This window comes from Salvelinus fontinalis, chromosome 9 (assembly GCF_029448725.1).
Source record: "Salvelinus fontinalis isolate EN_2023a chromosome 9, ASM2944872v1, whole genome shotgun sequence".
NCBI classification, from domain to species: Eukaryota; Metazoa; Chordata; class Actinopteri; order Salmoniformes; family Salmonidae; genus Salvelinus; species Salvelinus fontinalis.
In genome coordinates this window covers 27,687,098-27,700,030 of record NC_074673.1, presented here as the reverse complement: position 1 = coordinate 27,700,030, position 12,933 = coordinate 27,687,098, and the positions used below count along the sequence as shown (strand labels likewise).

Here is a 12,933-nt window from a genome sequence, read left to right as displayed (position 1 = left end):
GAACCAAGGGCTATATCTGTTCTTGGTTCTGCATTTTTTGAATGGAGCATGCTTGTCTAATATGGTGAGGAAGTAACTTTTAAAGAATGACCAGGCATCCTCAACTGACGGGATGAGGTCAATATCCTTCCAGGGTACCCGGGCCAGGTCGATTAGAAAGGCCTGCTCGCAGAAGTGTTTCAGGGAGCGTTTGACAGTGATGAGGGGTGGTCGTTTGACCGTGGACCCGTGGCGGATACAGGCAATGAGGCAGTGATCACTGAGATCTTGATTGAAGACAGCAGAGGTGTATTTGGAGGGCAAGTTGGTCAGGATAATGTCTATTAGGGTGCCCATGTTTACGGATTTAGGGTTGTACCTGGTGGGTTCCTTGATGATTTGTGTGAGATTGAGGGCATCAAGCTTAGATTGTAGGACTGCCGGGGTGTTAAGCATATCCCAGTTTAGATCACCTAACAGAACAAACTCTGAAGCTAGATGGGGAGCGATCAATTCACAGATGGTGTCCAGGGCACAGCTGGGAGCTGAGGGGGGTCGGTAGCAGGCGGCAACAGTGAGAGACTTATTTCTGGAGAGATTAATTTTTAAAATTAGAAGTTCGAACTGTTTGGGCATAGACTTGGAAAGTATGACAGAACTTTGCAGGCTATCTCTGCAGTAGATTGCACTCCTCCCCCTTTGGCAGTTCTATCTTGACGGAAAGTGTTATAGTTGGGTATGGAAATCTCAGAGTTTTTGGTGGCCTTCCTAAGCCAGGATTCAGACACGGCAAGGACATCAGGGTTGGCAGAGTGTGCTAAAGCGGTGAGTAAGGCAGTTGACTTGTGACTTGTGTCATGCACAAAGTAGATGTCCTAACCGACTTGCAAAAACTGTAGTTTGTTAACAAGAAATGTGTGGAGTGGTTGAAAAAAGAGTTTTAATGACTCCAACCTAAGTGTATGTAAACTTCCAACTTCAACTGTAGATACAGTAGGTGTGTGCCTTTCCAAATCATGTTCAATCAAATGAAATTACCACAGGTGGACTCCAATCAAGTTGTAGAAACATCTCAAGAATGATCAATGGAAACAGGATGCACCTGAGCTCAATTTCGAGTCTCATAGCAAAGGGGCTGAATACTTATGTAACTAAGGGATTTCTGTTTTTATTTTGAAGAAATAATTTCTATAAACCTGTTTTCGCTTCATCATTATGGGGTATTGTGTGTAGATTGATGAGAATTTGTTTTTATTGAATCAATTTTAGAATAAGGCTGTAACTTAACAAAATGTGGAAAAAGTCAAGGGATCTGAATACTTTCCAAAGGCACTGTATATTTATATTCCGGACACTGACATTGGTCATTCTGATATTTATTAATTTCTTTATTAGAATTTTTGGGGTTTGTGTGTATTGTTCGTTATTTCTGCACTGTTGGAGCTAGAAACATAAGTATTTCACAGCACCTGCAATATATGTGTACGTGACCAGTAGACTGTTGTCAATATGGCAAATGTTGTTATTTATTTATTTAACTAGGCAAGTCAGTTAAGAACAAATTCTTATTTACAATGACGGCCTGCTCCGGCCAAACTTGGACGATGATGGGCCAATTGTGCGCCGCCCTATGGGACTCCCAATCACGGCCGGATGGGATACAGCCTGGATTCGAACCAGGTACTGTAGTGACGACACCTCTTGCACTGAAATGCAGTACCTTAGAGCACTGCGCCACTCGGGAGCCCAATTATATAAAGGCTATTACACAGAGGGTTATTACACTGACATTTCAAATAGCATTCCATAGCCTTCACCACCTGTTGATTTGCCACCTGTTACGAGTCAGGGAAGTTATCAAACATTAAAGGTAAATTAAGCGATATGATGTAGATGTATGAAGTAAACAGCATAGTAGGTACATTTCTGCAACAACTAAGAGTGTTAAAGGGTTTTGGTCCTAGTGCACATGCGCAACTACTGTGTGTGACTGTGTGGGAGCAAAGTGTTGCATCTCGCTCATCTCAATATCTCTGGTGCTGTTCGTGGCAATGTCATTTTGATAGCTTTAAGACTACATAGGACTGGAAAGTAACATGCTATGTGTGTGATAACACACAGTAGAAGGGCTACCTATTAGTCAATACTAACTTGTCTTTGTCATATGAACTTCAAAACCCTTATTGATCCGTGGTTGTTACATAATGACTATATAGAGTTGATGTCAGCATACTGCACTGAACAAATTAGTGGATCATGTCTGTGAGAGAGGTGTCTGCTTACCTGCTGCAGGTGAACCTGCTGTGATCATTGTCACCAACAGCATCAGCCCTAGAACCGCTGCACCGAAGCCTTGAATGGGCAGAACGGTCTTGGAAATCCACAATGAACCCATAGAGAAGCTTAAACCCTCCATTGCATGGAAGTCATGGCATTTTATCCACTTATGATGCAACCCAGTAGATACCACGAGCTGGACAATGCAGGTATTGCTTGTGTGATCTGCCTCAATGTACCCCTTCTTCCATATCATTTATCGGCTTTCGGTAAGAGGGGTTGATTAAGCTGTGTGCAAACAAAAACAATGATGTCAAAAAATATTCCATGCATTATGAGAGCATCGACAGTTGTCTGTCTATCAATATGAGCACATAAAGCAAACAATTTGGGAAAAACATGCAGTCAAAGAGAAGATGAACACAATCAAAAAAAGATGAACACACACAATACAGAAAGACAACACACGTTAGGCTAAAAGCTTTCTGTTTATCTGAAAACCACTCCATTATAAGGACCCTGACATAACAGTGTGCTAGGCTGGATGCCGGCAGGCTAGTTAGGTCAACCCTGGCTGTCCTTTGTTCTCTCCTGGGTTAAGCTTTCATATGAGGACATGTGAGGCACTGCCTTTCTCCAAATCAGTAGAGCATTGAAGGAAACGTGCTACTCATGATGAAGACACCGATCTGCTCTGACATGCCAGTAGGCAAAGGTGATGCAAGCGCAAATCAGGGATTAGCTATTAGCTAAGTGTGGGGGAATTCACAGTAACATAGCAAATGTGAAAATGTGTGTGGGTGTGTCTGAGCGGCAACACTAGTAAATACGAATGTTATTCTTATTTACTAGCTAGCGAGCTAGCTATTTATACACCAAAATTACATTCGCTACCTATTAGTAGCGAGCCTACTACTGTACCTAAAGGGGCTCAATGTGTAAAATGATCCTGACACTACTAGCTAGCTAGCCTGCTCTGCTGCCTGGTTGACTGACTCGTCATGAGTTGTCTCCTTGTCCTCCTTCCCGACCCGTTTTCTCCATGAATATCATAGTATCTTATAACAAAATAAAACAGGTAATACTTTGTTATTTTCATAAACAAGCTCGAGTCAGCATACAACAACAAACAAACCATGGACAAGTTTTAAAACAGGTAACGTTAACTTGCTAGCTATCTTGCGCTCGGAGTTCAGAGATAACGGGAATCTTGTGCCCGTCTATCCTATGCATTTGCTGTGTCCCAATCACATACAATAGTAGAGCACATCATTTTACCAAAACGGAGCTTCACGTTCTCTGTTTCCCTTTGTCTGGACGTTTTCATATCCACAAAAACAATCAAATGAACCGGACTAGCTAAATACCACTTGAAATAGTTTGCTACCTAATATCATTGTCCTTTCCGTTTTCTTTGGGCATATTTCGCTCTCGTACTGGCCACTCGTCCTGAGGATTGCAATAACTCCTCCCCGAGCCCTGATTAGATATTTATTTTCTAACGTCCTACGATCATTGGCTGCAGTGCAGTCCTTCAAACAGGAGGGTGTTAGGTTGTCCATCTCTGGCGGCGTCTGTGGTTTCACCGCAACACCGTTCGTGCGATGCACCCAATCCCTTGAGCTATTACATGGGCAGACAGACAGACTGAATGGTAATTGATTAACTGTATTATACATAAATGTTAAACTTTTATTTTCCTGAAAGCATTGTCAGAGAAGGTATACAATAAACTTTTTTCCCTACTTCAAATATGTGTTAGCAAAAGCAATAGTAAGGCCACTTATAAACAATAAACGATGTCATCAAATAGAGACAAGACTGGTTAACACTTTGATTTAACTATGAAAATTAGGGTAAATAACTGATTTTAGTATCACAGCGAGAAAATATGGTTAATCATCGCCATCTAGTGGCATAAAATGGTCAGTAGAACATTTACATCTAGGATGGATTTGGAACTGTGCTTAGTCTGGCTACTGTACCTCAGTGTTACTAAAGTAATCTACAGCTAGAGTTATGTATTTTCTAGGCTGGGGTTATAGGGTTTCTAGTGTAAAGTTGATTGCACTCACGGAACTAGTCAAAGCAAAAAATAGAGATCAACAAATTAAATACTTGAGAGAAATTGGTGATTCCTTCATTTAGAATAAATGTATTTGACTCGAGTTGCAGTGAAACATCATGCATCAACTAGCTCTTTCAGTGAGGTGTCCTTCAGGTTATGTCAGGTGCATCATTATGTCTGTAAAAACCATCAAGCAATTTGCCATGTTGATAGAGTACACACCACCACCACAAACCCTCTCCAACACAAACACAGCAGTTACAAATAATGACTATTGTATGAGACGGGAGACTGGTGCCGTGACTTAACAGTTTAATGTAAATCCAAGACAAAGTGTGATTACATTTCTACACATATACAATATGCATATGTGAGCATACAAATTCTCATGAATAACTCGATTCACCTCGGAGACCGAAGAAATGATCAAAAGTAACAGTGAATAACAAGCTAGAACATAGTTCACCACAATGCCAGCCCCTTCACCCTACAGTTAGTAAAGAGGGCAATTAAAATCACTATTTTCTTCTATGACCAAGTTGTCGATTAAAATCCTCCTGTAAATGTACAATGCTATCATTTGTTTTTTTGAAGCCTATTTTAAATTCACTCCATTTTTCTACAACGAAAATGATTAAGAGAAGCACACAACATCTTAATGGTAACACAAGCGCTTAGTAGCCAAGTACTCAACTCTTTAGGAGTTCAATTAATCATTCTTCTTATTCTCATTATTATATTTCTTTAAACATTCTATAAAGCCAGTAAAATATCCATTCTCACAACATACTCAATAATATTAGTTTAAGGAATATGGTACATAGAAAGCTATATCAACAGATATTAAGGAGACAACAAACACACTTCTTAAAAATAAAAATGTAAATGAGAGAGACAATTAACAAAAAAGTATACTAGGAAATACTGCAGCACATAATAGCCTGAACAACAATGAGATTTCAACACCATTGAAAAACCATACAGCAATGGACACACAACAAGGACAGGGATTGATGCTTTCTTAGGTTTTGATACTTTGTACAAAAATATCATTTTTTTACCCATTTCTTTGTGAATGCAGTTGTTCAAGTACAAAACCAAAATCAGGATCAATATTACTGCAAAATGACTACAGTACAGTGTGACAGTTACAGCAGTTTACTGTTATATCTCATCCCTTGTCCCTCTGTCATCTATGGAGAAGCAAGGTTTATATTGGGATTTATCAATGGGAATTCATTAGGCAATAACCCATCCGCTCAAGGACATTAGTACAATGCTCATTTGCGGTTTGAGCTGGCAAGAAATAGCTAAACAATACATTTTCTAAACCAAATTGTTTCAAAATGTGTGCATAATCGGAAAATGAGCCTTCTAACATGTCTTTAGCAAGAGGGGAGAAAATATGACATGTTGGTTCTTAAGTACATGTTTAAAAAAACTGGCCAAATGACAACACTTGACCTATTCCATTAAAGGGTGCATCAAACGGTTAAAGGGGGTGAAAAAGGGGGTGATTCCCTTGACAAACATACAAACACAGACACATCAATACTCATACAGAAGGGCTTTAAAAATGTGTTATTAGTTTACAGAGTTTCAGTGATGCATATAAAATAAATAATTGTAAAACAAGTACTTTTCCTACCTCCCTGCTTCTTTGGGAGAGTGTACTTTGCAAAGCTCTCACGAAGGGGAGGAGAGGTTGTGTGATTATTCTATTCTGGTAAGGTGTTAAAATGATTTAAGTCACTTCAGAGGGGTTTGACCTGAGAAGACTAACTGGCAATGTATGCCATGCCTTCAGAAATGTTTCACAATATTTCATACAAGGATCCAGAAAGAGTACTCGCAATCACACTCTGGGAAAAGTTGGAAGCTGAACACTTCTTGTGTAGCGCAAGTATTTTAAGAACAACAAAGTTGTAAAAATACCAGGCTTCACCAAAAGACCACGTTACACAGCCCCCTTTAATTGAAACCACACCTTAAAGCTCTGAGGGTATAGCTTAGTTATTTGGAAGGCATTATTCTAACATTGAAATGGCTACTGTAGCAGGGGAGAGATGATGTTCAAAGTAAACAAACTTCATTAGCACAAGAATACCACATTTTGGTAATTGTAAGGATCTACGTTAATGCTCACACTGAATCATATTTTCCATAAAACACATAACACGTTAAACAAAGTGGTACGACGCTAAAATATTTTACACATTAAAATATTATTTCATTCAAAATATAGCAAGTCCATTGAAACAAAATTGAGTGTAGGGTTAAAAGGGCTTCTCGTATATTGCTAAATATAGATTATACTGGAAAATGTTTTAATGAAATCAAATAAATAATATTTGAAAACCCCATATTGGAAGAAACATTTTCCATTTTTCTATGAATTTATGTTGAGTCAAGTTGTTTTAGCTGGAATCAGACTTATCGCATCTTGCATGGCAACAATTTCTTTTGTAATAATAATATATGCCATTTAGCAGACACTTGTATCCAAAGCGACTTCCAGTCATACATTTTTACGTATGCGTGGACCCGGGAATCTAACCCACAACCCTGGCGGTGCAAGCGCCAATGTAGAAATCAAATCTTTACTTAAATGAATGATCACTCAAGCAGAAATATCTAAAGCATTTCAGATGAAGCAGGTCACATATTACATTCATTTTGTGCTAGTGACCATTATTTGAAAGGTATTTTTTGTTTTCTTTATTTCACTCTATAGGTCATCCTATGGCGCACTAACGTATAACATGTTTTTGTTTTTTACAAATGAATCTGCTTACAACATTAATAAAGCTCAAATATAACTTTGACAACGTAAAAAACACTTACATGTAAAACAATTCAGAGAGAAGTTTGAGATTCAACATTGGAACATTTAGGGGGTAACGAACATTAGGGGGTAATGGAACATTTAGGGGGTAACGAACATTAGGGGGTAATGGAACATTTAGGGGGTAACGAACATTAGGGGGTAATGGAATATTTAGGGGGTAACGAACATTAGGGGGTAATGGAACATTTAGGGGATAACGAACATTAGGGGGTAATGGAACATTTAGGGGGTAACGAACATTAGGGGGTAATGGAACATTTAGGGGGTAACGAACATTAGGGGGTAATGGAACATTTAGGGGGTAACGAACATTAGGGGGTAATGGAACATTTAGGGGGTAACGAACATTAGGGGGTAATGGAACATTTAGGGGGTAACGAACATTAGGGGGTAATGGAACATTTAGGGGGTAACGAACATTAGGGGGTAATGGAACATTTAGGGGGTAACGAGTGACAGATCTAAAACATATTTTTTTCAAATCATAGATGTTTGAGAATGGTGGACTGCAATTGGCAGTCAAATAGCTTAAGATATTATGGCAACTTGAATCATTCATATATGAGTGTGTATGTGTGTGTTGTGCCCATACTGCCGTTCTACTGTACTATATGTACACCTCACACACTAACATTTGCTTAAAACCCATCAATAGCCCTCAAAGCACACTCAACGTGCTGTAAAGGTACTTGTTTAGACCAGAAGTTATTGCCAGACCACATGGGGATTGTTTGTGTTTGTACTGGATATCATCAACATGTTGAATTTCTTTGGTGGGAAGAAAGACAGGTCCCAAAATGACATGTCATCAGATCAGAGAGCTATGGAGACTGTAGGGTGTGCACTATGGATGCCAGATTCTCCCTATGGTGGAATGTTTCAGTAGTCTGCCTCTTTATGGAGGGGCCAACCACTTATGTGGAAAAGCATCTCCCTTATCTGTGTTCTTAGGCCCACAGGCCTCATGGAAATCAACAAAAAAGTACCAACAAAGATACACCACCGAACAGAAAGAAAATGATGTAACCAGCAACCTTTACATGCTACGCATCACATCTTTGACTGCCTGGAACCCAAGGCTTGCATGGTGGAGCCAGTTGGAGAGAGTGTGGTGGCCTATTGGTGAAGTACCAAAATGTTGTTGTTTAAGGTTTAGTTTAGTGAGCAAACCTTGATCTGACACACTCAAGTCTAAGCTACCTACCCATAAGGGCCCAAATAGATTATTGTCAACTTTATAACTTTATTATTGTCAACGGTGCCTGATCACTTTACACAGGTATAAACCCCTCCTTGTGAATACATAACATCACTGTACACAGGTATACACCCCTCCTTATGAATACATAACATCACTGTACAGCAACTCCCAGTTACAAATCAACATAGAAATGAGCCTAATAACAAATCACTGATAAAAACATCCACGAGAATTATTGCAACAATCTGTAAAATAACACAATACAGTTTATACTGTACCTACAGCCATTTAAAAAGTTCAATAATAACGTAGAAATAAAATAATCACTTAAAATGCAAGTACTATGGCATGACATGAAGGGATAAGGGGGAAGGCTCTCACTAAAACCACAAGTATTTCTGATGTGCCTACTTCATGAGGACACTACAACAAACATAGTAATCATATATCATTGGCTACGAGAAATACAACTGATATTAAATTAAGCAGCAAACACATAGAAGCAACAGCCCAATCAGTTCTCTTCCTATCATGTATCCCTTTCTGGTGGTATGCTATCTGTGAACACATGATTCCGAAGACAAAATGGATCCAGTGTCAACAAATGAAGCCCATTTGATAGTAAGCCCTTCCAGGTGTACGCAGTAGCATTTCTGTTCCGTTCATGTCTCTCTCTATGCGGAGAGGTGCTACACAACCCTCAGGGCAGAAATGACTAAATAACTTCCATTTATCTTTACAAAACCACTACAACAACACAACAACTTGTATCAGAGTTAGGTGTGCATTCATGCAGTGCTCCTGTAACTCCTGCCCACCGTCACTGTTACTACCAACCTGCTCCATGCCAACATTCTATTCTTTTAGTCCCATTTACATGAGGAATGCCACACTACCACTCTGCCATCCTCAGTTCCTACCCAGACCAACCAAATGCTTTCTACTAGTCACTCACTCACTCCCTCCCTCACTCACTCACTCACTCACTCACTCACTCAGTCAGTCAGTCAGTCAGTCAGTCAGTCACTCACTCAGTCACTCAGTCAGTCAGTCAGTCACTCAGTCACTCACTCACTCACTCACTCACTCAGTCAGTCAGTCAGTCAGTCAGTCAGTCACTCAGTCACTCAGTCACTCAGTCAGTCAGTCAGTCAGTCAGTCAGTCAGTCAGTCAGTCACTCAGTCACTCAGTCACTCAGTCAGTCAGTCAGTCAGTCAGTCAGTCAGTCAGTCAGTCAGTCAGTCAGTCAGTCAGTCACTCAGTCAGTCAGTCAGTCAGTCAGTCACTCACTCACTCACTCACTCACTCACTCACTCACTCACTCACTCACTCACTCACTCACTCAGTCAGTCAGTCACTCACTCACTCACTCAGTCAGTCAGTCAGTCAGTCAGTCAGTCAGTCAGTCAGTCAGGTAGTCACTCACTCACTCACTCACTCACTCACTCACTCACTCACTCACTCACTCACTCACTCCTGCCAGACCTGGGTTTAAATACTATTTAAAATCATTTCAAATACTTTAGCTGCACTTGATTGAGTTTGCCTGGTGCAATGCAATGGTTGAAAAACTGCAAACGCCGCCCATCTGGCACTGCAGGCATTCTAAAGCAAACGTTAGAATTATTTAAAAGATTTCAAATAGTATTTGAACCCAGGTCTTACTCCTACCCAGCAACCCCTCTCAACAGTCCTCAATACTCTGCTTCCCTACTGCAAAAAACCAGGCTCTCTCGGTGGCCTTCTGAGGATTGCCGCCATAGCAACCACCACTTCCCATCAGGCCTTTCTACTGGTTTAGCTGTTAACCTCAGATTCCTATTTTTTCTCGAACTCTGGACTATTGATGTGTCAAATGAACTCATCACATAAATGTTTTTGACAGTCACTTTCTTGTATTTTTGCTTTTTCCATTACCCCTAATTGGATCCTTGTGCTGATACTTCTCTGTTCTATTATTCCTGGGCACCGACTCCCTTGTGTGATATAAAAAACAAAGTAACACATCTCAAACTAAAGCCATTGTATGTATGTGCGCCACGGTGACTTACAGTTATACTGTACACAAATAAAAATGTATATCCAGCACACAATGTAAAGAGAATGATCTAACGACTTTGGTTCAGTACCCCAGGCAAGTTAAACTCATGTACACTTTACAAAAAAGCCAAAGGTCAGTTAAATATGAACTCTAACCTTTTATGGCTGTAGTATACTGTCATAAGGATAGGACACAGAGCTAGGGGCTAAGCCTACACCTGGAAGAGAAATCAAATCTGCCCTGACAATAAGACGTCAAAGAAAGGAACCAGTTCCAGCTAGTCTGTTGGTTCTCAAGGTTCCAGCGAAGTAAACTGTGTCGTTATATCTGTAAGGCACTACGAGGGAACAATGGTCAAACCTAAGACTACGGAGGATTCCAAGTATTATAGCACAAAGGTGCAAGAGGTGGACTACACACACATGGCTGGCAGTAGCACACGCACACACAGACAATCACATTGTACATGCCTATGTTATTATAACCACTTTGTGCAATCACAATGAAAAAAGAGGAACAAATAAATTCTATTGGTATCAGAAAAAGTTATTCATAAAATAATCTGGGTGCAGACTGCTACATTCTAAAAACAGGGCCCAGCTACAACTCCTATAGCTAAAACAAGTCTTCTCAAAAAGGTGAGAACTAAAAAACAAAGGGAAAACACGTATTTTTTTGTCTTTTGTTGATTATATTTCCAGAAGACTCCTGACTCCTGGAGAAGGAGGGGTGTGGGATGCAGAGGGATGTTCTCTCTCCCCCACACATTGAATGATTTGGAAATGTTTAAGACAGTTCAAGGCCATCATTATTTGTTTTATTCTTTGAAGAGCAGCAGGTTTCCGTATTTCACCTTCATTCCCAAATCCTCACGGGAATTCTCATGGGAATTCTTATGATGGGAATTCCAACATCCAGAGAGGGACCCCTTGTTAAAACAGACCCTTTCCAATTCAAGACGGGAAAACAAAAACAAACAAAAAGCTGTTTTAGGAGAACAAAAAGCCTCCACCTCTCCCAAAGGCCCGTTATGAAGACCTTGCGTTAAAATAATGAGAAATTACTCTCATTTGAAAGTAGAAATAAAACCAAGAGAGAAAACAAAGCAAAACTGGCCCTTTTGGAGAATTTTTTGGGAAAAGAAAAGTAATAATAGAAATTCCACCTCTCCTTTCTCTGTCTATTTATTTACCTTTTTCCTCTCTGTCATTATGTCTTCAAGTAAACGTGACAGTTTTATAAAGATTGCATGTCTCTCTCTCTCTATCTCTCTGTCTGTGGAGTGGGGATGGGGAGGGAGGACATGGAGTGAGCAGCAGCAGCATTGCTGGGGTCTGGATCTGGGGGTCTGGGTCTCCAGTGTGTTGGCTTGGCTCTAGAGGTAAGGGTACTGGTTCACCTTGGTGGGGCTCAGTGGGTATCCAGTGTAGACAGTGGAGGCAGGGGAGGCGCTGATGTACGTCTGGTGAGCAAACTGAGCCTGGTACTGGCTGTGGTGCAGGGTGGGTGAGGGCAGCACGTGGTGCCCCATGCTGACGGGTACCTGGTGAACAATGCCCGGTGTGTGGTATGTGGTGTGCTGGACCGTGTGGCGGGCAGAGCCCGGGGTTGCCACCAGGTGGGCCACAGTGCCCGTGGAGCCCAGGGCTGCTGGCGTGGCAGTGTAGGTGTAGAGGTGGGGCTGGCCGGGCAGGTGGGTGGCAGCCAGGTGGGTGGCAGACAGGTGGGTGTGGACGTTGGCAGTGTGAGAGGGGCTGTTGTGGTGCTGGAAGGAGTAGGGGGCCTGGGCTGCGATGGTTGGGGTGATGTAAGCCTGCTGGCGCCGGTGGCCTCCGTTCCGCTCAGTTACCATGTGATGCTGGGCCTGGATAGGAGCGAGAAGAGATACGAGGATGGAGTCAGTGCAATCCAAATGACAATCTCACTTTCCACACAGTTAATCTATGCTGCAATAGTCTATGTGCTGGGGGGCTAGGGTCAGTCTGTTATATCTGGTGAAATTCTCCTGTCTTATTTGGTGTCCTGTGTGAATTTAAGTATGCTCCCTCTAATTCTCTCTCTCTCTCCCTCCCATCCTGGAGGACCTGATCCCTAAGACCATGCCTCAGGACTACCTGGCCTGATTACTCCTGGCTGTCCCCAGTCCACCTAGTCATTCCGCTGCTACAGTTTCAACTGTTCTGCCGGTGGCTATGGAACCCTGACGTGTTCAGCGGACGTGCTACCTGTCCCAGACCTGCTGTTTTTGACTCTCTACCGCACTTAATGTCTCGATCTCTGAATGCTCGGCTATGGAAAGCCAACTGACATTTACTCCTGATGTACTGACCTGTTGCACCCTCAACAAACACTGCGATTATTATTTGACCCTGCTGGTCATGTATGAACCTTTGAACATCTTGAAGAACAATCTGACCTTAATGGTCATTTACTCTTATAATCTCCACATGGCACAGCCAGAAGAGGACTGGCCACCCGCCAGAGCCTGGTTCCTCTCTAGGTTTCTTCCTAGGTTCCT

General features: G+C 41.4%; 2 protein-coding genes across 10 annotated transcripts in view; both read right to left on the bottom strand.

Annotated features, from left to right (window-relative positions):
- The window catches only part of LOC129862371 (UPF0606 protein KIAA1549-like), a 93,905-nt gene extending 90,161 nt beyond the window's left edge, over positions 1-3,744 (bottom strand). For 3 of the 4 annotated variants that reach the window (XM_055933933.1, XM_055933936.1, XM_055933935.1), the window contains exons 1-2: positions 3,535-3,740; positions 2,263-2,544 (exon numbers count right to left, since the gene is read on the bottom strand). In XM_055933933.1, coding sequence (XP_055789908.1) covers positions 2,263-2,512 — 250 coding nt within the window. In that variant the 5' untranslated portion in view covers positions 2,513-2,544; positions 3,535-3,740. Of the gene's footprint in view, positions 1-2,262; positions 2,545-3,534 lie in introns of all 4 variants that reach the window. The other variant, XM_055933934.1, reaches the window with a different exon arrangement.
- An 869-nt stretch (positions 3,745-4,613) lies between these two features.
- The window catches only part of LOC129862368 (homeodomain-interacting protein kinase 2-like), a 207,050-nt gene continuing 198,730 nt past the window's right edge, over positions 4,614-12,933 (bottom strand). For all 6 annotated transcript variants that reach the window (XM_055933927.1, XM_055933929.1, XM_055933930.1 and 3 more), the window contains one exon: positions 4,614-12,279. In XM_055933927.1, coding sequence (XP_055789902.1) covers positions 11,791-12,279 — 489 coding nt within the window. In that variant the 3' untranslated portion in view covers positions 4,614-11,790. The remainder of the gene's footprint in view (positions 12,280-12,933) is intronic.